Source organism: Bos indicus x Bos taurus, chromosome 26 (assembly GCF_003369695.1).
Source record: "Bos indicus x Bos taurus breed Angus x Brahman F1 hybrid chromosome 26, Bos_hybrid_MaternalHap_v2.0, whole genome shotgun sequence".
NCBI lineage: Eukaryota > Metazoa > Chordata > Mammalia > Artiodactyla > Bovidae > Bos > Bos indicus x Bos taurus.
This window is the reverse complement of record NC_040101.1, coordinates 50,529,920-50,550,292: the sequence shown is the minus strand read 5'-3', so window position 1 is coordinate 50,550,292 and position 20,373 is coordinate 50,529,920. Positions and strand designations below refer to the sequence as shown.

General features: G+C 40.5%; 1 protein-coding gene across 2 annotated transcripts in view; it reads left to right on the top strand.

The window, feature by feature from the left end:
* Positions 1-559: 559 nt before the first annotated feature.
* IPMK (inositol polyphosphate multikinase) overlaps positions 560-20,373 on the top strand; it is a 54,419-nt gene continuing 34,605 nt past the window's right edge. The window contains exon 1 of one of the 2 annotated variants that reach the window (XM_027528777.1): positions 560-1,053. In XM_027528777.1, coding sequence (XP_027384578.1) covers positions 864-1,053 — 190 coding nt within the window. In that variant the 5' untranslated portion in view covers positions 560-863. The remainder of the gene's footprint in view (positions 1,054-20,373) is intronic. The other variant, XM_027528778.1, reaches the window with a different exon arrangement.

Here is a 20,373-nt window from a genome sequence, read left to right as displayed (position 1 = left end):
AATTTGGTGAGGAAGATAGGATTACTTAAAGGGTGTTCGAAGGCTGCCTGGTTTTACTCCTATTATATCTTTCCGGAGCGGGAGTTGGAGGGAGGTGATTGCGGTAAAAGGTGGTCTCCCAAGCCACCCAGGGTAACGCTTCTGCCTCCCAACTCTTAACGAGTGACTGACTGCCCCTTACAACTGCAAGAACCAGACATCTTTAAGCCGGGGACGCGCTGAAGCGCGTACTGAATGAATGAAGGAACAGCCCGGGCTGCACCAAAAGGCCCATCGGGTGGGGGTGAGAAGAGCTCCGCTTGTGCTTGCCCCTTCCAGGTTCTTCCGCTCGCCGGGGCAGCGCCGAGCGCGCGCCCCGCCTCGGGGGTCCCGTCGGGCTGCCTCTGGGCATGCTCAGTAGCGGCGGCTGCCGCGGGTCGCGCAGTAGGAAGCTAGCGGCGGAGGCGGCCGTGCAGGCGGCGCTGACGCGCACGCGGCAGCTAAGGGGACTGGAGGACGGCGGGAGGGGGCGGGGGCGCGGGAGGTGGGGCTGTCGTCGCCGTCAAGGCCCCGGGGAGCGCGAGGCGCCGCCGCCGCCGCTGCTCTTGTGCTTGGATCTGTCTCCAGGGCTGCGCCGGGATCGGCAGCCGCGGCGGCAGAGAAGCGGGAGCCTAGAGCCGCCCCCAGCGGAGAGTTGGGCAGGGGAGCGCCCGCGCGTCCGCGGCGTCATGGGCCCCCTCCCCGGGCCACAGCGGGCACCAGCCGCAGGAACCCCCGGGCCTCCTCGCGGCCGAGCCTGAGCGACCCTCGGGTCCTCCGGAGCCCTCTCCCTCCGCCCTATTTTTCCCCTTCACTCGCCGCTGCTGCCGCCTCAGCTCTCCGTTATGGCAACGGAGCCGCCATCCCCTCTTCGGCTTGAGGCGCCCGGCCCCCCAGAAATGCGGACCCCACCGGCGAGCGAGACCGCCCCCGAGGGCGCTCCGAAGCCGGCGGGCGGCAGGCTCCGCTTCCTCAACGGCTGCGTGCCCCTCTCGCATCAGGTGGCCGGGCACATGTACGGGAAGGACAAAGTGGGTAAGTGGGGGTGGCGCGGGGCTCGCCGCTCCCCTTCCGCCTTCGCGAGACCCCGGCCGGCGGAGGCACCGGGGGGCTCACTGACCGCGCTGGACGCCTGTGCTGATGTGCACGCCGCACCCTGGGTCTCTTTCACTTCCCCCCAGAGCCTCGCGACCCGTGCAGCAGGGGCTTGAAAAGTGGGGCGATTTCTGGGATGTGGGGTGTCGGGCCTGCAGTGGGAGGTGGCGAGAGGGGAGTGTCTGGTCTCCCCAGGGAGGGTGGATATTGATTGGAGACGGCGTTCGTTGTTAGTGAAAATAAGGAACTTCGGTTTTACTGGATGGGGAAGTAAATTCTCCCCTGAGCACAAGGTCTGTTTATTATAGGCGGGTAGCTAGTATTGCAAAAGAAAAGGAATGAAACGCAGATGATGCTAATCTAAGTGCTTCTCTTTTCGTTGCAGCTGCATAGCTGGAGGGGAAGGAAAAACAGTTTTGTTTTTTAATGTTTGTTTGTTTGAGTTCTGTTTTGTTTTGGGAAAGCTTGTCCTGGTTTATCTCTCTCCCCCGCCCTTTGGAGAGGTTTTTCTGATAGCTCTTGGATTTCTATGGGAGGCGTGGTTTCAGTAATGCTGAAACTCGGATTCACGGTCGAAAATACACTGCTGTTGTACTAGGATGGTACACAGTTAAGACAGTCATTCTTGATCATCTTTTTAAGACTGTATCTTTAGCCTGTGTAATACATGTTTTGAGTCACAGCGTTTAAAGCACAATCCAGGGCCTTTTTATTCTCTTGGTGATGTAAAAGTTCAGTTTAGGAACTGGAATTCACCTAGCTTACTCACACTGGTTCCTAGGCCATGATAACTGGGGGAAATCAGATGAGTGTGTGTGAGTAATGCGGATCTTTGACCTGGAAACCACTGAGGACGATTTGGTTTATGCTGGTAAGATGATTCTGGCTTAGGCTAGTAAGGTAATACTGACATTTTAAGGTGAGATAATAGGCCAAGACTGGTTCAGTGACAAACCTAAGTCATACAGGTACTATGTGGAGAATATGGAAACCAAGGGCCCTGCCTCGTAGCACTTTTTTCCCACCATGTTCTCAGGTGGCCCAGTGGTAAAGGATCAGCCTGCCACTTCAGGAGACTGGAGATGAGTTCCATCCCTGGGTGGGGAAGATTCCCCTTGAGGAGGAAATGACAACTCACTCCAGTATTGCTTGGGAAATTCCGTGGACAGAGGAGCCTGGCAGGCTGGCTACAAGCCATGGGGTCTTAAAGAGTTGAACAAGACTGAGTGAACACACATACATTGTGCTTGCAGAAAACCACTCAAACAAGGATTTTTGAAAATGGATGGGACAATGTATGTATGTTAATTGTCAGAGAACAACATTTTCCAATACTTTTATCTACTTTTCTCTTTTTCAAAGTTAAGGGTTAATGAGGAGTCAATTGTATTCCTTTCTTCCCTTAAAATTGTTAAATTGTTACTTCCTCAGAGACTGAATCTTTGTATTCCGGTAGCCTCCTGCGTGGCCTTAGGCTCAGTTAAACTCCGGAAATGTTGAGAGAGTGAAAATTATCAGTTCTTTTGATACACCCTGGTTAGGAAATAAATAATTGTTCTCAAGTGCTTAGCTTAGATGTAAGGAAACATTATCAAGGTGCTTAGAATAGAGACATTCTCCTATATGTCCCCTCTGTTAATGGAAGTTTGAGAGTAATTATGGAATACTTTTTAATAGATTTATACTACATACCTATTGGTTTATATTAATGAATTATAAGGATGATATTCCTAATAATATTCTAGAGGCATGAAAAAAAATAATTGTTTCCCTGAGGGCCCCTAAGATGGACTTATGTACAAAGGAGAATTAACAAAATATCTGAAATTAAACCACAAACACGTTAGTGTCACCACTGTTTATCAAAGTATGTAATAGTGAACCTGTTCAGAGTTATCTCTGACTAATAACTAATGTACCTTAAAGCTGCATTGCAAACAGTGACTGAAAGAGTTTGTCATCCAAATGAACTAATCAAAGTAGTATAGATTCTTGAAGCTGGAGTCCTTAGCTTTATTTATTATTACATTTAACTTAAAATGTTATTAGTGAAAGGACACCTGAATGATGATAATCTACTTTATTCATAGCATGGATAACAAGATGGTCAGTAATTCAAAGTTCAAGTTTATTATGTCTCTGTACTATCATAAATCACTTAGAGTTGTAAAGTATATCTTGTAGTTCAAGATGTACTTTGGCTATCAACTTAAATTCTCAGAATAAACTTTGTTAAAGACATTGTGGATTTTTAAAAAAAAATTATTGCTATCATTTAGTAAGCAGGGTTTTTCAATTTAGGATTAATGTCTTACCTATTTCCAGAAGGGATTTGTTGGCTTTATTAAATGAAAATTTAAAAACATAGAACTAATAGCACCAAGTACTTGAACAGAAAAATAGATCTTGTTATATCGTTATAATTGCTTAAGAAGGCTATGTTATAGTTCTGATATCAAGAGATATATTTTTTGTTCTTCAGTGAAATCATTTCATCAAAGTATATTTATGTATTATTTTTAAGAATACAAAATATTTGCATTTTCAAGTTGTAAATTGTACATGATCTTTCAGGAAAAAAATTACAAACATATATCAATGCCTTTCCCCCTATTTTCCCTCTCCCAGGGCAATCACAAACACTGGTAGCTTTCTGGTGTATCCTTTCAGGCCTTTGTTTCTGGTCACATATGTAAACACATTAACACACTTCCAATTTTTCGTACAAATATATCTGAAACTTCTGGCTTTCATTTTGTATTGTGTTATATAGTATGTCATATTTTCATGCTTATAATATACTTCATCTAAAAAACTGTTGTATGGATAGTGGATAGTGTAATGTGGATATGTCATAATTAGTCCTCTGGTGATGAAATTTTAGATTTTCACTATTTTGTGTGTGTGTGTGTTAAAAATAATGTATTAAGCATTCTTGTACATCATAGTATACCTTGCACATTATACAACCTTTTTTTGGCCATGCTGCAGGCCTTGTAGGATCTCAGTTCCCTCGACCAGGGATTGAACCTGGGCTTCCGCAGTGAAGGCCTGGAATCCTTTACCACCAGGGAACTCCTGGGTCTTGTTTTATACAACTTTTTCCATAGATATGTTTCACAAAAATGTAATTGCTACCAATTTGAAATCAAAAAGCTTGCCAAAATGTAAAATCCTTTTTTGTTTTGATATTTAACATGTACTATTAATTTCCTTTAAATGTCCTTGAGGTTTTAAACAAGTTGATATCAGGTATTTGTATCTTAATTCAATTTAGGATATAGAAATGAGATGGTCTATAGGGAAAAGAAGGATTTAAACTGATATTGTTCTGGGGGAAAAACCCAGAACTATTTTGGCTTACTACTGGTCTATTTTTTAAGATAACCTCTGAAACTAATTGACTTAAAATAATTTCAAACTTCCAGAAAAGTTACAAGAATAATATAGGGAATTTAACATTTTTCTGAATTTATCTCTCTGTATATACATACTAATTTTTTTCTTGGGCTTCCCTGGTGGCTCTGTGGTAAAGAATCCACCTGCCAGCGCAGGAGACGTGGATTTGATCCCTGGGTTGGGAAGATCCCTTGGAGAAAGAAATGACAACATACGGCAGAATTATTGTCTCTGAAATCCCATGGACAGAGGAGCCTGGTGGGCTACAGTCCATGGGGTCACGAAAGAGTCAGATATGATTTAGCGACTGAACAACAACAACATTTTTTCTTAACTGTTTGAGAGTCGGTTGCGCCTTTCTTTATACAGTAATGCCTCAGTGTGTAAATCTTAAGAACGTACTTTAGTGTGTATTTCTGTAACCACAGCACGTTTATCAAATATGGAAAATTTAACAGTTTGATACAGTGACAGAGCTGTAGAGCACAGCCCTTAGCACCTGACTGTCGCTGAGCTCCATTACCGCCTCACACCAGACACCCCCACCCCCAAACACGTAGCGGTCCTGTTCTGCCATTGGTTGACACCACAGTGGGCCTCTCCCACAAGCAACCAACTGTTGGTGAACTACCGTTAGTGGGGGATTCAGCCAACAGTTGGGGGAGTGGTGGTGTCAGGTGGAGAGTGAGGTAGGAGGCAGATTCCAGCCTTTGCCTGGGGTGGGGGGCCCTCCAGCTCACCCAGCCTTGGGCTGCTGGATGATCTGGGGGGCCCAGGGAACAGACTGGGGGCTGTGTTCTGCAGAGCTCCAGAGCCCTGGCCAGGGCCACCCACTGGCCTGGCCCAGGCCTGTGGACCGCAGTGAACCTCTCCTCTACCCCTGCCTGTGCCAACTAATAGCAGTGGTGGTCTGCATGGGGCCAATCTGTGGGCGCTGGCCCCTGCCATTTGGGCGGCCTGAGGAGCCTGAGGGACAGGTGGGTCCAGGGCACTAGGCTCCCTCATTGATGACAGTTGGGCAGGGTCTGGGGACCTGGCCCTGAGGGAGCCACCAGCTGAGATCTGCCTCCTCTTAACCAGGACCTGGATCTCCAAGGGTGAAAGTTGTGCCATGGGATCTGGTTCTTTCTTGTCAGAACAGAGAATAACACATTAAAACATAATTTGTTTGGTGGAGATTTACGGGAACATCGTTACCTGACCATGACCTGACCTCAAGGACAAAGGTTCTGACCCTGCAACAACTAACCACACCCCTCGCTCACCTTTCCTTTAATAGTGCTTTGCTGATAGCTCTTGGGAAGTTTGGGGGTTTTAAGGCATGAACCACTGATCTCCTTGCATGGCCCTGCAGTAACCCTTTCTCTGTTCCAAGCTTGTTTTGATATCGTTTGGCCTCACTGTGTGTTGGGCATAGTTAACTTGTGTTTTGGTAATAATACAGTACTTCCATCTATAGTCCATATTCTAATTTTGTCCACTGTTCCAATAATGTCTTATATTTGGTTTTTTCAGGATAGGGTCTAGTCTAGAATCATTTTTTGTATTTAGTTCTCTTGTCTCTTGGAATTTTATAATTTGTAACAGTTTCTCAGCCTTTTTAAAAATGATAAGACTTTGAAGAGTACAGGCTAGTTACTTAATAAGTGAAAGTGAAGTCGCTCAGTCGTGTCTGACTCTTTGCGACCCCATGGACTGTAGCCTATCAGGTTCCTCCGTCCATGGGATTTTGCAGGCAAGAGTGCTGGAGTGGATTGCCATATCCTTCTCCAGGGGATCTTCCTGATCCAGGAATCGAACCCTGGTCTCCCGCATTGCTGGCAGACGCTTTACCGTCTGAGCCACCAGGGAAGCCCAAGTTATTTAATAAAGTATTATTTAATTTGGATTTATGATGGGTTCTTACGATGAGATTCAGGTTATACTTTTCTGGCTGGAATGTTATACAAGTGATATATAAGATATCCTTTTTAGGGTATCACATCTAGAGGTTCACACTGTCTATCTGCCCGTTATTGGTGATGTTAACTTGATCACCTGGTCCAAGTGTGGTTTGGCTTCTCTAGTATATAGTTAATATTTTCTCCCTGTGTTACTAAGCTGTCTGTGGAGAGATACTTATAAGTTCATGCAAATATTGGGATCCTCATACTTTACTCCTAGATTAGACATCTAATGATGATTCTGCCTGAAGCAGCCTTTACTCTGATAGTTGAAAAATTGTGGTTTTCTTTTTTCATTCTACCACTTTATTTTAACAGTCAGCATTCTATAGTCAGTGAGGTTGCAAAGAGTCAGACTCTACTGAGTGACTGAGCACTGATTCTAAGAAATAGCTCCAAGAGAGTGCAGGTGTTTGGGGGAGCCTCTCCACTCACAGATATAGAGAGCAAACTAATGGTTATTAGAGGGGATGTGCACTGGGGAGCAGTGAAGTAGTGAAGGGGATTAACAGATACTAACTGTGAGATATAAAATTAGTTACAATGATGTAATATACAACATAGGGAATATAGTTGATATTTTATTTATTGAAGCATAGTTGACTTTGTAAGAAAATAAAAAGAAATAGCTCTCTGTTATTCCTGTGTATGTGTGTTCTTTTTTATGATCAATTTGCATTCATGGATTTTTATTTTATAGTGTCATAATCTATTATAGAACTTGTTTATTTTGCTGTTCAAATTGTCCCAGATTTGACCAGTTTGGAGCACTTCCTTCCTTTCTGTCAAACTTTTTTTTTTTTTTTTCAATATTTTTTTTTTTTTGAGTGGGCACACCACATGACCTGTGGGGTCTTAGTTTGCCAAACGAGGGATTGAAGGCCTGCATTGGAAGCATGGAGTCTTAACCAGTGGACTGCCAGGGAAGTCCACACAGCTCTGGAACCTGCCATTTCTCCAAGGAGCCCTGGTTCATTTTTAGTGGGAAATGGTTTTTAGAAACCAAGATCTGGGTGCAGGTTTGCTTGTTACCACTGAGATGTCATTGCTTCCAGGTCTTTTCAATGGACATTACTAAAAAGTGTGTATAAATATTTTAGAAACCATAATTGCATACTGATACATTTACCTCAGTGAGAACCTGGCACCCAGCAGTATTAAATTTTTTTTTAATCCTATGATCTTCAGAATTTCTGTACTCATACTACTGTAGAAAACAAACCTAGAATAAAGAATTCAAGATTAGATTCCCTTTCATTGAGGGTATGTGGTTGGACACTTTTCAAAAGCTATTTGGATTAGGATTTTTTTGTGTATGTGGTTATTTTTACTTCCCTCTTCTCCATGGTAATATTATTCATTTGAAATATGTTTGTTTCTGTTTAAATTCATTTTGCTTCCTTCAGTGATCAGTTTTTGAATGCTTATAAAATTAATATGCTTCCAAAAGCAAAACTTTACAAAAAAGGTTTATCAGAAGTGTCACTCTCTTCTGTATCACTTCATCCCATTTCTCAGCATCCCTTGTAGGTAACCAGGTTCATTGTTTCTGATTTATCTTTTCTGAATTTCTTGTTGCAGAATTAAGCAGATCTCTATTTTCTTCTTTTCCTTTCTTCTGACAAAAAGTAGTATGCTGTGTATGCTCTTTTGTACTTTGTTTTTTAAACTTAGCAGTATTTCCTAGAAATCAGTATTAGCAGTTCATAGAGTGCTTCCTTATTGCCTTTTTACAACTTATTAGTACTCAGTTGTGCATATATACCTTAGTTCTTTCAGTTTCATATTGGACTTGTTTTACGGATTTGTTTATCCTAGCAGTAATACCTCACTGTCTTAATTTAAACTACTGTATAATAAATCTTGATGTATGGTAGAATAAACATCTCACTTTTGATTGTCTTGACTATTTCTGGCCATTTACATTCAGTGTAAAAGTCTTACACTAGATTTTACCTAAATAATTGATGCTACTGTATTTAATGCTTCCTTTTTAAGGAATTTAAAAAATTTCTGTGTTGGGAAATTTCAAACTTAAAGTTGCAAATATAGAACAACAAACTAATACATATTACCATTCATCTGTATTTGCCTATTAATATTCTGCCACAATTGCTTTATCATGTATGATAATGGTTTTGTGGAACCATTTAAAACCAAGTTGCAGGCATCATGACCTCTTGTCTATCTCCTAAAAATAAGAACATTTTCTTACCTAACCATAGTAAAATTATCAAATTCAGAATATTTATCATTTGGCTTTTGCCACTATTCCTATAATATTTCTTTATAGCAGTTTTCCCTAATATTCTTTATAGCAGTTTTCCCTCATCTAAGGTTATATACATTGCATTTAGTTATTATCACCCTCTAGTTGCCTGTCATATGGAGCAGTTCTTAAAATTTTTTATCTTTTTTAACTGTGAAATATTTGAAGACTATAGGCATATGACTTTTAGAATATTCTTCAAGATTCTCTAATTATTTCCTTATGATTAGAATCAGATGAATGCATTTTTTCTAAGAATATCAAATGAATTTTGTTGTTTTCTTGAAGCATCATATCATACAGCACAGGATGTCAATTGCATTACTGGTGATATAACTTTGATCAGCTGATTAAATGATATCTGCCAGATTTTTCCACTGTTAAGTTTAATTTTTCCTATTGTAGGTAAATAATTTGAGAGGAATATTTTGAGATTGTTAAACATCCTGCATATCATTGGCATTTTCACCAAATGTTACAAGCACTCGTTAATGATATTTGACCAACTCAACTTATTACCGTGTTAGCTGGAAAATGATGTTCTAATCTCTTATTCCTGTTACATTTGTTAGTTGGCATTCTTCTTTAAGGAATACAGATTTTCCTTCTCTCTCTAATTAGTAGGATGGACTACTGGGTTTTTCAAACTTCAACAAATGGATCTTAGCCTTTATTGTTGGTGCTTAATTTTGATGCTCAGTTGTCCCAGATTTTGGCATTGGGAGCTTCTTCAAGCTGGCTCCTGTGTCTTTTTAATGTTCCCATATTTTAAAGCATTTTCTCATTTTGTGGCATGAAAAGATGTCCCACGTTCATCTTATACCTTTCAGGTCCCAGCCTTAGAATAAGACACTATTTTCTCAAGAACCTAGTTCATTTGGGGGTTGTTGTTGTTCAGTTGCCCAGTCATGTCTGACTCTTTGCAACCCCATGGACTGCAGCATGCCAGGCCTCCTTGTCCCTCACCATCTTCTGGAGTTTGCCCAGTTGGATTCATGTTTATTGCACCAGTAATGCTGTCCAGCCATCTCATCCTCTGATGCCCTCTTCTCCTTTTGCCCTCGGTCTTTTCCAGCATCAGGGACTTTTTCAGTGAGGCATCTGTTCACATCAGGTGACCAAAATTCTGGAGCTTCAGCATCACAGCAGAGTAATGTCTCTGTTTTTCAACACACTGTCTTGGTTTGTCATCGCTTTCCTGCCAGAAAGCAATTGTCCTCTGATTTCATGGCCTGTAGTCACTGTCAACAGTGATTTTGGAGTCCAAAAAGAGGAAATCTGTCACTACCACCTTTCCCCCTTCTATTTCCCATGCAGTAATGGGGCCATTCCATGATCTTAGTTTTTTTCATATTTAGTCTTAAGCCAGCTCTCTACTCTTTCACCAACACAAAAGAAAACTTTACACATGAACATCACCAAATGGTCAATACCAAAATCAAATTGATTACATTCTTTGTAGCCGAAGATGGAGAAGCTGTATATACAGTCAGCAAAAGCAAGACCTGGAGCCGACTGTGGCTAAGATGATAAGCTTCTCATGGCAAAAGTCAGGCTTAAACTAAAGAAAACCAGGAAAAACACTAGGCCAGCCAAGTATAATTTAAATCAGATCCCATATAAATTCACAGTACAGGTAATGAATAGATTCAAGGGACTAGATCTAGATAGCAGTGTGCCTGAAGGACTATGTACAGAGGTCTGTCGTATTGTGTAGAAGGTGGTGAACAAAACCATCCCAAAGAAAAAGAAAAGAAGGTGAAGTGGTTATCAGAGGAGGTTTTATGAATAGTGGAAGAATGAAGAGAAGCAAAAAGCAAGGAAGAGAGGGAAAGGTACATCCTTTGGGGATAAATGGTATTTAAAAACCGACATCTGGGCAACAGGTATACTCATTGCTCCTTGATTGTTATTACTGTTGGTCCTTTCAGCAGAATGAATTAAGAAATAATTTCTTATTGGTAAAAATTAAAGTTAATATCATATCTGTAATTAAAATCTAATATCACAGGGTTCTTTCTTCTCCCTGTTCTATATTAATATCTCCCTTTTTTCTCAGAAAACTGTCTTCCCAAACATCAATATGTTTACTCATCTTGGAATATTTAAATCAACTGTGCATTCCTGGATTAAGGTCCACATGGTTGTGATAAATTGTTGTTGTTCAGTTGCTATGTCTGACTCTTTGCAACCTCTTGGACTGCAGCATGCCAGGCTTCCCTGTCCTTCACCATCTCTTAGAGCTTGTTCAAACTCATGTCCATTGAGTTGGTGATGCCATCCAAGGATCTTGTCCTCTGTTCATGCCCTTCTCCTCCTGCCTTCTGTCTTTGCCAGCATCAGGGTCTTTTCCAATGAATCAGCTCTTTGGAAGCATCAGGTGGCCAAAGTATTAGAGCTTCACCTTCAGCATCAGTCCTTCCAAAGAATATTTAGGATTGATTTCCTTTAGGATTGACTGATTTGATCTCCTTGCAGTCCAAGGGACTCTCAGAGTCCTCTCCAACACCACAGTTCAAAAGCATCAACTCTTCAGCGCTCAGCCCTCTTTTATGGTCCAACTCTGACATATGTACGTGACTACTGGAAAAACCATATCTTTGACTATAGGGACCTTTGTTGGCAAAGTAATGTCTCTGCTTTTTAATATGCTCTCTAGGTTTGTCATAGTTTTTCTTCCAAGGAGCAAGCATCTTTTAATTTCATGGCTGCAGTCACCGTCCACAGTGATTTGGAGCCCAAGAAAATAAAGTCTGTCACTGTTTCCATTGTTTTCCCATCTATATGCCATGAAATGATGAGAGCAGATGCCGTGATCTTAGTTTTTTGAATGTTAAGTTTCAAGCCAGCTTTTTCATTCCTCTTTCACCTACATCAGGAGGCTCTGTAGTTCATTTTCTGCCATTAAAATGGTATTATCTGCATATCTGAGGTTATTCATATTTCTCCCAGCAATCTTGATTCCAGCTTGAGGTTCATCCAGTCTCACATTTTGCATGATGTACTCTGCGTACAAGTTAAATAAACAGGGTGACAATATACAGCCTGACATGCTCCTTTCCCAATTTTAAACCAGTGTGTTGTCCATGGTTGGTTCTAACTGTTGCTTCTTGACCTTCATACAGATTTCTCAGGAGGCAGGTAAGGTGGTCTGGTACTCCCATCTCTTTAAGAATTGTTGAACAGTTTGTTGTGATCCACACAGTCAAAGACTTTAGCATAGTCAATGAAGCAGAAGAAGATGTTTTTTCTGGAATTCTCTTGCTCTTTCTGTGATCCAGCGGATGTTGGCAATTTGATCTCTGGTTCCTCTGCCTTTTATAAATACAGCTTGTATATCTGGAAGTTCTTGGTTCATGTACTGTTGAAGCCTATCTTGGAGGATTTTGAGTATAATAACCTTGCTAGCATGTGAAATGTGTGCAGTTGTGGGGTAGTTTGAACATTCTTTGGCATTGCCCTTCTTTGGGATTAGAATGAAAACTGACCTTTTCCAGTCCAGTGGCCACTGCTGAGTTTTCCAAATTTGTTGGCATGTTTGGATTTGGTTTCTTAGTGTTTTTATTATAGATTTCTATGACTGTATTCATTTGAGATAATTGCCTGTAGTTTTAAGTCTTTGTTGAGGTTTTTAAAAATGATTATGATGGCTTCATAAAGTGAGCAGGGAAATGTTTCCTGCTTTTCTTGGTAAAACTGGTATCTTTTTCTGTAAATGTTGTATAGAATTTACTAATGAGCACATTTTGGCTTCAGTTGTCTTAGTATATTTAAAAATATGAAATCAATGTTTTTGGTATACATAAAAAGTTAATGCTTAGTCGTGTCCGACTCTTGTGATCCCATGAGCCGTAGTCCGACAGGCTCCTCTCTGTCCATGAGATTCTCCAGGCAAGAATACTGGAATGGGTTGCCTTTTCCCTCTCCAGGGGAACTTCCTGACCCAGGAATTGAACCCAGGCCTCCTGCATTGCAGGCAGATGCTTTACCGACTGAGCTATGCGGGAAGCCCTTGGTATACATCAGTTCAGTTCAGTCACTCAGTTGTGTCCGACTCTTTGCGACCCCATGGACTGCAGCACACCAGGCCTCCCTGTCCATCACCAACTCCAGGAGTTTACTCAAACTCATGTCCATTGAGTCGGTGATGCCATCCAACCATCTCAGCCTCTGTCGTCCACTTCTCTTCCCACCTTCAATCTATCCCAGCATCAGGGTCTTTTCAAATGAGTCAGTTCTTTGCATTAGGTGGCCACAGTATTGGTATACATAGAAGAACTTAAATTTTCTGTTCTCTGTCTAAAGGTGTTTGTACACTTTATCTGTTTTTTTAATAATTTTTATTTATTTTTGTCTGTGCTGGGTCTTCATTGCTGCATAGGCTTTTCTCTAGTGCAGTGAGCTGGGACTACTCTTTGTTGTGGTGTGTGGGTTTCTTACTGTGGTGGCTTCTTTTGTTGCAAAGGATGGGCTTTAGGTGCATGGGCTTTAGTGGTTGCGGCCGGTGGGCCCAGTAGTTGCGATTCCTGGGCTTTAGAGTACAAGCTCAGTAGTTGTGGCACATGGGCTTAGTTGCTCTGTGGCATGTCGGATCTTCTTGGACCAGGGATCGAACCTTTGTCTCCTGCATTGACAGGTGAATTCTTTACCACTGAGCCACTGGGGAAACCCGTATCTAAGTTGTTGAATTTATTGGTGTGAAGTTCATAATTCATTTATGCTTTTAATGTTTGTAGCATTTGTAGTGACATCTCATCTTTCATTTATTTCTAATAATGATTATTTGTTTTCCTTGATCTGTCTAGCTAGAGGTTTATCAGTTTTATTGATCTCAGAGAACCTTTTAGTTTCACTGATTCTTTTCTGTTGTCCATTTTTATTGCACTGATTTTTTTTTTTTTTTTTTGCTCCTGTCTTTCTTTAATATCTTTTCCCCCTGCATCTTAAGTTGGAAGCTTCTTTCTTTTGCAGTATAAGCATTTAAAACTATGCATTTTTCTCTAAGCACTATGTGGTACTTTTAGTTACATTCCACAATTTTGATATGTTGGTTTCATTATCACCTAGTTAAAATATTTCCTAATTTCCCTTGTGAATTTTGATCCATGGATTAATTAGAAGTGTGTTTACATTCTGCCTATTTAGTATTTTCCCAGATGTCTTATCATTACTTCCGTTGTGGTCAGAGAATATTCTCTGTGTGATTTATTTTCTGTAGTCCAGCAGATGATCAGTTTTGGTAAAAGTTCCATTTATACATGAAAAAATATGTATATTCTGTTGGATGTAGTATTCTATAAGTGTCGGTATAGTCAAGTTGTTTGATAGTGTTGTTACAAAGTTTTATATATCATTAATAATGTTCTGAATACTTGTTTTTATGAATTATTGAGATAGTAATTGTGAATCTATCTTTTCAGTTTTTGTTTCATATATTTCGAAACTTTGCTACCATTGTGTCTTAATGAATTGACTTTCTTATCATTATGGCATGTCCTTTACATTCAATATTTCTTTTCTTGAAGTCTATTTGACATTAGCATAGTTTGATATATAAGAATATTAATATATCAACTTTCTTATGAGTAGTATATCTTTTTTTAATCCCCCATCCTTTTAACCATTTTTGTTTTCGTATTTAAATGTTGTATTAAATTAGGAGGTTTTTTTTTTTTTCCGTAGTATTTATGATTCCCTGGGCTTCCTGACTATAGTTTGTTTTTATTAGTTTTAGAACATTTTAGACATTGTCATTTTGGTCATTAAAAAAAAAGTCTTTTTAATAACCTGGTTACATAATTGAGATTATACAGAGTATGTAAGTATTTAGTGTATATGTTTTCCTGAGTCAAGTATGTTTTCTATTATGAAAGCAAAATATGTTTATTATAGAAATTTCTGGGAAAAGTTACCAAAAAAAAGTTAAAAATTACCTAGACTATTCCATCCGCAGATAGAAATTTTAATGTGCAGTTATTTTTTTTCTCTTTTTGTGTTTCAGTTTGGGTAATTTCTGTTGCATGCATGTGTGTGCTAAGTCGCTTCGGTCATGTCTGACTCTTTGTGACTCTATGGACTGTGGCCTACCAGGCTCCTCTGTCCCTATGGATTCCTTGTCCTCACATTTACTAATTTCTTCCTCTGTTTTATGTCTGTGGTAAACCAATAGAAAGCAGTTTTTAATCTCTCTTACCATGTTTTTATTTCTTACATTCCATTTAACTCAAAATTTATCTGTGCTGAAATTCCGTATCTTTTCATGCATGTCTTACCTTTCCTGTTACAGTTTTGAATAGATTAATTATGGTTATTTTAAGTTTGATAATTATAACATTAGTGTAATCTCTGAAACTGTTCTGTATGTTGCATTATCTCTTGGCATTGTTTTTTCCCTTAGTTTTTTATATGACTTGTGATTTTTCAATTAAAATCTGTATATCATATGTAGGACTGAAGTAACTGAGGCAAACAGTATTTATGCCTGAAATGAATATACCTCTTCTGCTAGGCTGTTAACCTAGCAGAACCAGTCTAGTCAGGAGTAGAGCCAAGTTTGAATTATGTTGTTGTAGTTACCTTCTGTTGTGGATGGACTGTTGTGCCCTCCAAAATTAATATATTGAAACACTAACTCCCAATATGATTGTATTTGGAGACAAGGCTTTTAAGATTAATGAGGAAAGGCCTCAACCCATCTTCAGTTAGTTCAGTCACTCAGTCCTGTCCGACTCTTTGCGACCCTATGGCTTCCCTGTCTATCACCAGCTCCCAGAGCTTGCTCAAACTCATGTCCATTGAGCCGGTGATGCCATCCAAGCATCTCATCCTCTCTGCCATCTGCTCCTAGCATCAGGATCTTTTCCATTGAGTCAGTTCTTTGCATCAGGTGGCCAGAGTATTAGACTTTCAACCTGTCTTGGCTCTCTCTTTTTATAAGTTTTGTCTCCTCCCCCCTCACCTCCCCTATGCAAATTAGGGCTAGCTAGGATGGGGGTGTGTTTGTTTCACCTGAGGTATTGGTACTGGGATTTTCTTTTGTTCTATTTTTGAGGGCTTTTCCCTTTGTCTTTTAGCCATTCCTTTTTCTTATTATAACTAAACAAAATCATAAGGTGGGGCCTGATCTGGTAGGATTAGTGTCCTTATAAAAATAGACCATGTGAGGACACAGTGAGAAGGTGGCTGTCCACAGGCCTGAAAGATGGTTCTTGCCAAGGTACCTGGCACCTTGATCTGGGCCTTCTAGCTCTATAACTGTGAGAAAATAGATCTGTGTTGTTTAAGCATCCAATCTTTGGTATTTCAGAAGTACAAGCAGACTAATATACCTTTAGTGTATCATGGGCTTGAAATTCCTCTATTGTAATCTTATGTTTAGATTGAGAGTGATTTGCTGGAGGATTTTTCTCAGTATTCCTTTCCAGCCCTCTGCTTTAGGTCTTCTTTGCACCCATGCTTCAGAAGTGTTTATTCTCTAAGTTCGTGCCCCTCCTCCATCTGTAGACTACTGTTGCTTACTGGTGACAGACCATGTCAGAAAGTGAGAGCTGCCCCAGGGCATAGGGGTCTTGGATTTTAAGGGCTCAGTAGTTTCATGTGCTAATGAGGGTGGTGAGTATCCTTGTTAGGTCTGGGAAGGGTGGGGATTTCCCAGGGTTTGGGCCACTGCCCACCTTCTGACCTTTTATGATCTAACTGTCTCAGCTTAAGTAGGGGTGATTTTTAGTACTGGTTGTGGTTGTACGTGTTTAGTCATGTCCGACTTTTTCAACCCCATGGCCTGTAGCACACCAGGCTTCTCTGTCCATGGAATTTTCCAGGCAAGAATATTGGAGTGGGTTGCCATTCCTTTCTCCAGGGGATCTTCCTGACCCAGGGATTGAACAAACTCATGTCTCTTATGTCTCCTGAATTGACAGGCAGGTTCATTACCAACTGTACCACCTATTACAATGAAGGTATAATGAACTACAGGTCAATGATTGGACTGTTCTCAGAGCCACCTTAGTTTTAACTGGTTCCAGCCAGTCTGTATCCTAAGGGTTGCAGCCCTTTATTTATCTAGCATGTGTGTCCTGCCCTTTTCCCTCCTGTCTCGTGCTCCTTTTTTTTTTTTTTTTTTGTGGGAGACAAACTCTTTAGCAAGTGAGTTTCTTTTTCTTCCCCCAGCAATAGACCACCTCTGAGTCAGGACTCATCATGCTTTTCTGGTCCTTCTTTGCCTCCAGGATTAAAGGATTTTTTTTTTTCTTACTGTTCTCCCCATCTTTGTGCCTTGGGGGCAACATGATTTACTGCCCTTACCCTAGAAGCTTAAGAATTTTGTTCACAGGGGAAAAGTTTCTGGGAAGAACTGTTTTTTCCTGTAGTTGTGTTACCTGAAAAATTGGGTTTCTCTTGGTGGGTGTTGAGCCAAAAGACATAACCAAGTTAAAAATCAGGAGAAGAAGGATTTATTACCTGCAGCAAGTAAGGAGCTCTTTCCCAAAGCAGTGTCTCCCCAAATGGTAAAATTGGGGAAACTTTAAGTTAAGGAATGTTTGTGAAGGGGCTTGAGCAGAAAATTCAGTATAGAATTGGGGCAGAGATGGACAGAGTCCAAGTTTTAGTTGATTGAAATCACAGAGGGTTCGAAAAGGAAACCTCATCATTTCATCCTTCACTTGAGTAGGGGTGTAGTTCCTGAACAGCTATGATCTGTATCAGATTGTTATATATATATCTTGAGGAGGAACTAGGACTTTATCACTGAACTATTGTTTCTTGGTGCTTCCTTGGCAGTTGAGAAGGTAAAGAATCCTTCTGCAATGCGGAAGATCTGGGTTCGATCCCTGGATTGGGAAGAACCCCCGGAGGAGGAAATGGCAACCCACTCCAGTATTCTTGGCTGGAGAATCCCCATGGACAGAGGATCCTGGCAGGCTACTGTCCATAGGGTCGCAAAGAGTAGTGAGCTACTAAGCACAGCACTGCACATTGTTTCTTGACTGCTTTTCCTTTGTTCCTGCAATCCTTCACTTCATTGTTCAGTTGCTAAGTCGTGACTCTTTGTGACCCCATGAACTGCAACATGCCAGGCTTCTCTGTTCTTCACTATCTCCCAGAATTTACTCAAACTCTTGTCTATTAAGCTGGTGATGCCATCCAACTTCCCTTAAGATTGTTAATTACTGGGTCCTGTTCAAGGGCAAGCATTGTGGCCAGGCTTAGATTCCCAAACAACTTAGACCTAAAATGGTTTCTCTTATGTCAAGAAAGCTGTGCCTGGTTCTTTTTCTCCAGGGACTCCCTGCTCTATCTGCTTACAGGAATGGTGTTTGCTTCCTCAAGGACTGTACCTTTGAGGGTTGCTTTTATCTTTTTATTCAGTTTTGTTTTTTTTTTTTTCCTTTTACTCCAGTCTTGGACACAGAGAGGGGTTTCTGAAAAAGATGTTGCAAGTGTTTTGTAATTTTTCGAAGTCAGTAGTCCCTCCCTAACTTGTTATTGTTAACTGTTTGTTAAAAATATTAGCTGAATTATTCTTACTGCCTTGTAAGGTAGTCCCATCTTCTTGCCGTGTGCTACCATAAGCAAGGGAATGCTCCCATTGGGCGTATCATAGTGGTTAGATTATATGTTTGTAGTTTACAGTCTCAGTGCTCTAATGGTTTCAAGAAAAGTTACAATTTTGTAGATTATCTAACTTTTCCTTATTTTAAGATGGGAGTGGTGTTCTTTCAGCTTTTTGTATACTATGTAGAAGTGGAAGTCCAGAATTATTTTTCTGACCCATTCTCTTTTCTCCTTATGATACCCCAACTATGTATTTGTTAGAATGCTTTATATTATCCTATAGGCTGCTGCTGCTAAGTTGCTTCAGTCATGTCTGACTCTGTGTGACCCCATAGACGGCAGCCCACCAGGCTCCTCCGTCCATGGGACTTCCCAGGCAAGAGTACTGGAGTGGGTTGCCCTTGCCTTCTCCAGTCCTACAGGCTACTAGTGCTTTATTCCGTTTTTCTTTTTAGATACTTTTTCTCTCACTGCACTAATTTAGATATTTTCTGTAGACCTTCCTTAAAGTTTATTATCAGTCTCTTTGATTGCCTATTCTTAATCATCTGCTGATAATTGTTATTTCAGATACTGGGTCTTTTTACTTCTAGAATTTCTTTTGGTTCTTTTTTAGACTTTGCATTTCTCCTGAAGTATCTATTCAGTGTTTATATCCATTTTTCCTATAGTTTCTATTGCATCATACTTATAATTGTTTTAACATCCTTGTTTGGTAGTTATAAGTACTCGTTCATCTATGTGTCATCATCTGTTGACTGTGTTTTCTTTTGGTTATACATCACACTTCCTTCTTTTGGTATGTCTCAATTTTTAAATTGAATTTTGGATACCTTATTTAAAAAACAGTGAGAAGAAAGAAAAGAACCCTGGGAAGTGAAATATATTATTTTTTGTTTTGTTTTGTTCCACATAGAGTATAAGCCCTTCCCCTCTGTTTAGAGTGAGGGACTGATAAATCATATTCCCTCTAGAATTTAGTTGAACCTGGTGCTGGGCTGCATTCTTAGATTCAGTTCATGTGGTGTTGGCTCAGCCTTCCAAGATGTTTCTTTTCTTATCCTGACTGTTTTTCAGCTGTAAGGGATTTGGCTGCAGTGTAAGATACTAGTGGTTTACTTTTAGATCCTATAATTCATTCACTGGGAGAATGCCTGGTATTACTATCTCCTTCTCCATGGCTGCTTTCTCTGAAAACCTGGAGTGGTATTTTTCAGAGTGAATAGTGTGGGAGAATTACTGGATCAAGCAGTCTTTTTTTGTGTTAGGACTATTATCTGTAATCCATCCTGGTACCCCACGCTGTTGTCTACAGTCTGATTTCTGCTTGCCTGCTAAAATGTTTGTCTAATGGCAGACTCACCTGTTTCTAGATGAGGTATCTGCCTCAATATGGGGAAGCTTCATAGTTCTCTCTTCACTGATGAATGTTCGCTGCTCCCTCCCAATTCAGCTCATCAGTCCTTTTTTTTTAAATAAAGTATTTTTAAGGTTTATTTATTTATTTATTTTTGGCTGTCCTGGGTCTATGTTGCTGCACACACTTTTGTCTAGTTGTGGAGAGGGGGCTAATCTGTAGTCTTGGTGCATACACTTCTCATTATGATGGCTTCTCTTGTGGAGCACAGGTTCTAGGACTCATGGGCTTCAGTAGTTGTGGCATAAAGGCTCAGTATCAGCTCCCGGGCTCTAGAACACAGGCTCAGTAGTTGTGGTACAGGGGCTTAGTTGCCCTGCGGCATGTGGGATCTTCTTGGATCAGGGATCGAACTTGTGTTTCTTTCATTGGCAGGCTGATTGTTTACCACTGAGCCATCAGGAAGCTCCAGGGCTTTTTTACATCTACCTTTATTCATTAGCCCATTGAAAATGTTTGTTACCATGGGCGTGAAGGCTGTCCCAGACTTTTGGAACAGTATTTCTCTTCAGTAACTTTTAGCTATTTTAGACTGTTCTTTGAAGTCCCAAAATCTTTTCATTACTTACCAACCAATCTTACCCATATGAATTAATGTTTTTACCTTCCTTATATTCTATAAGTAGCACTTAAACAAACTCGATTATTGTATCTTTTAGGTTGATACTTTGTTGATT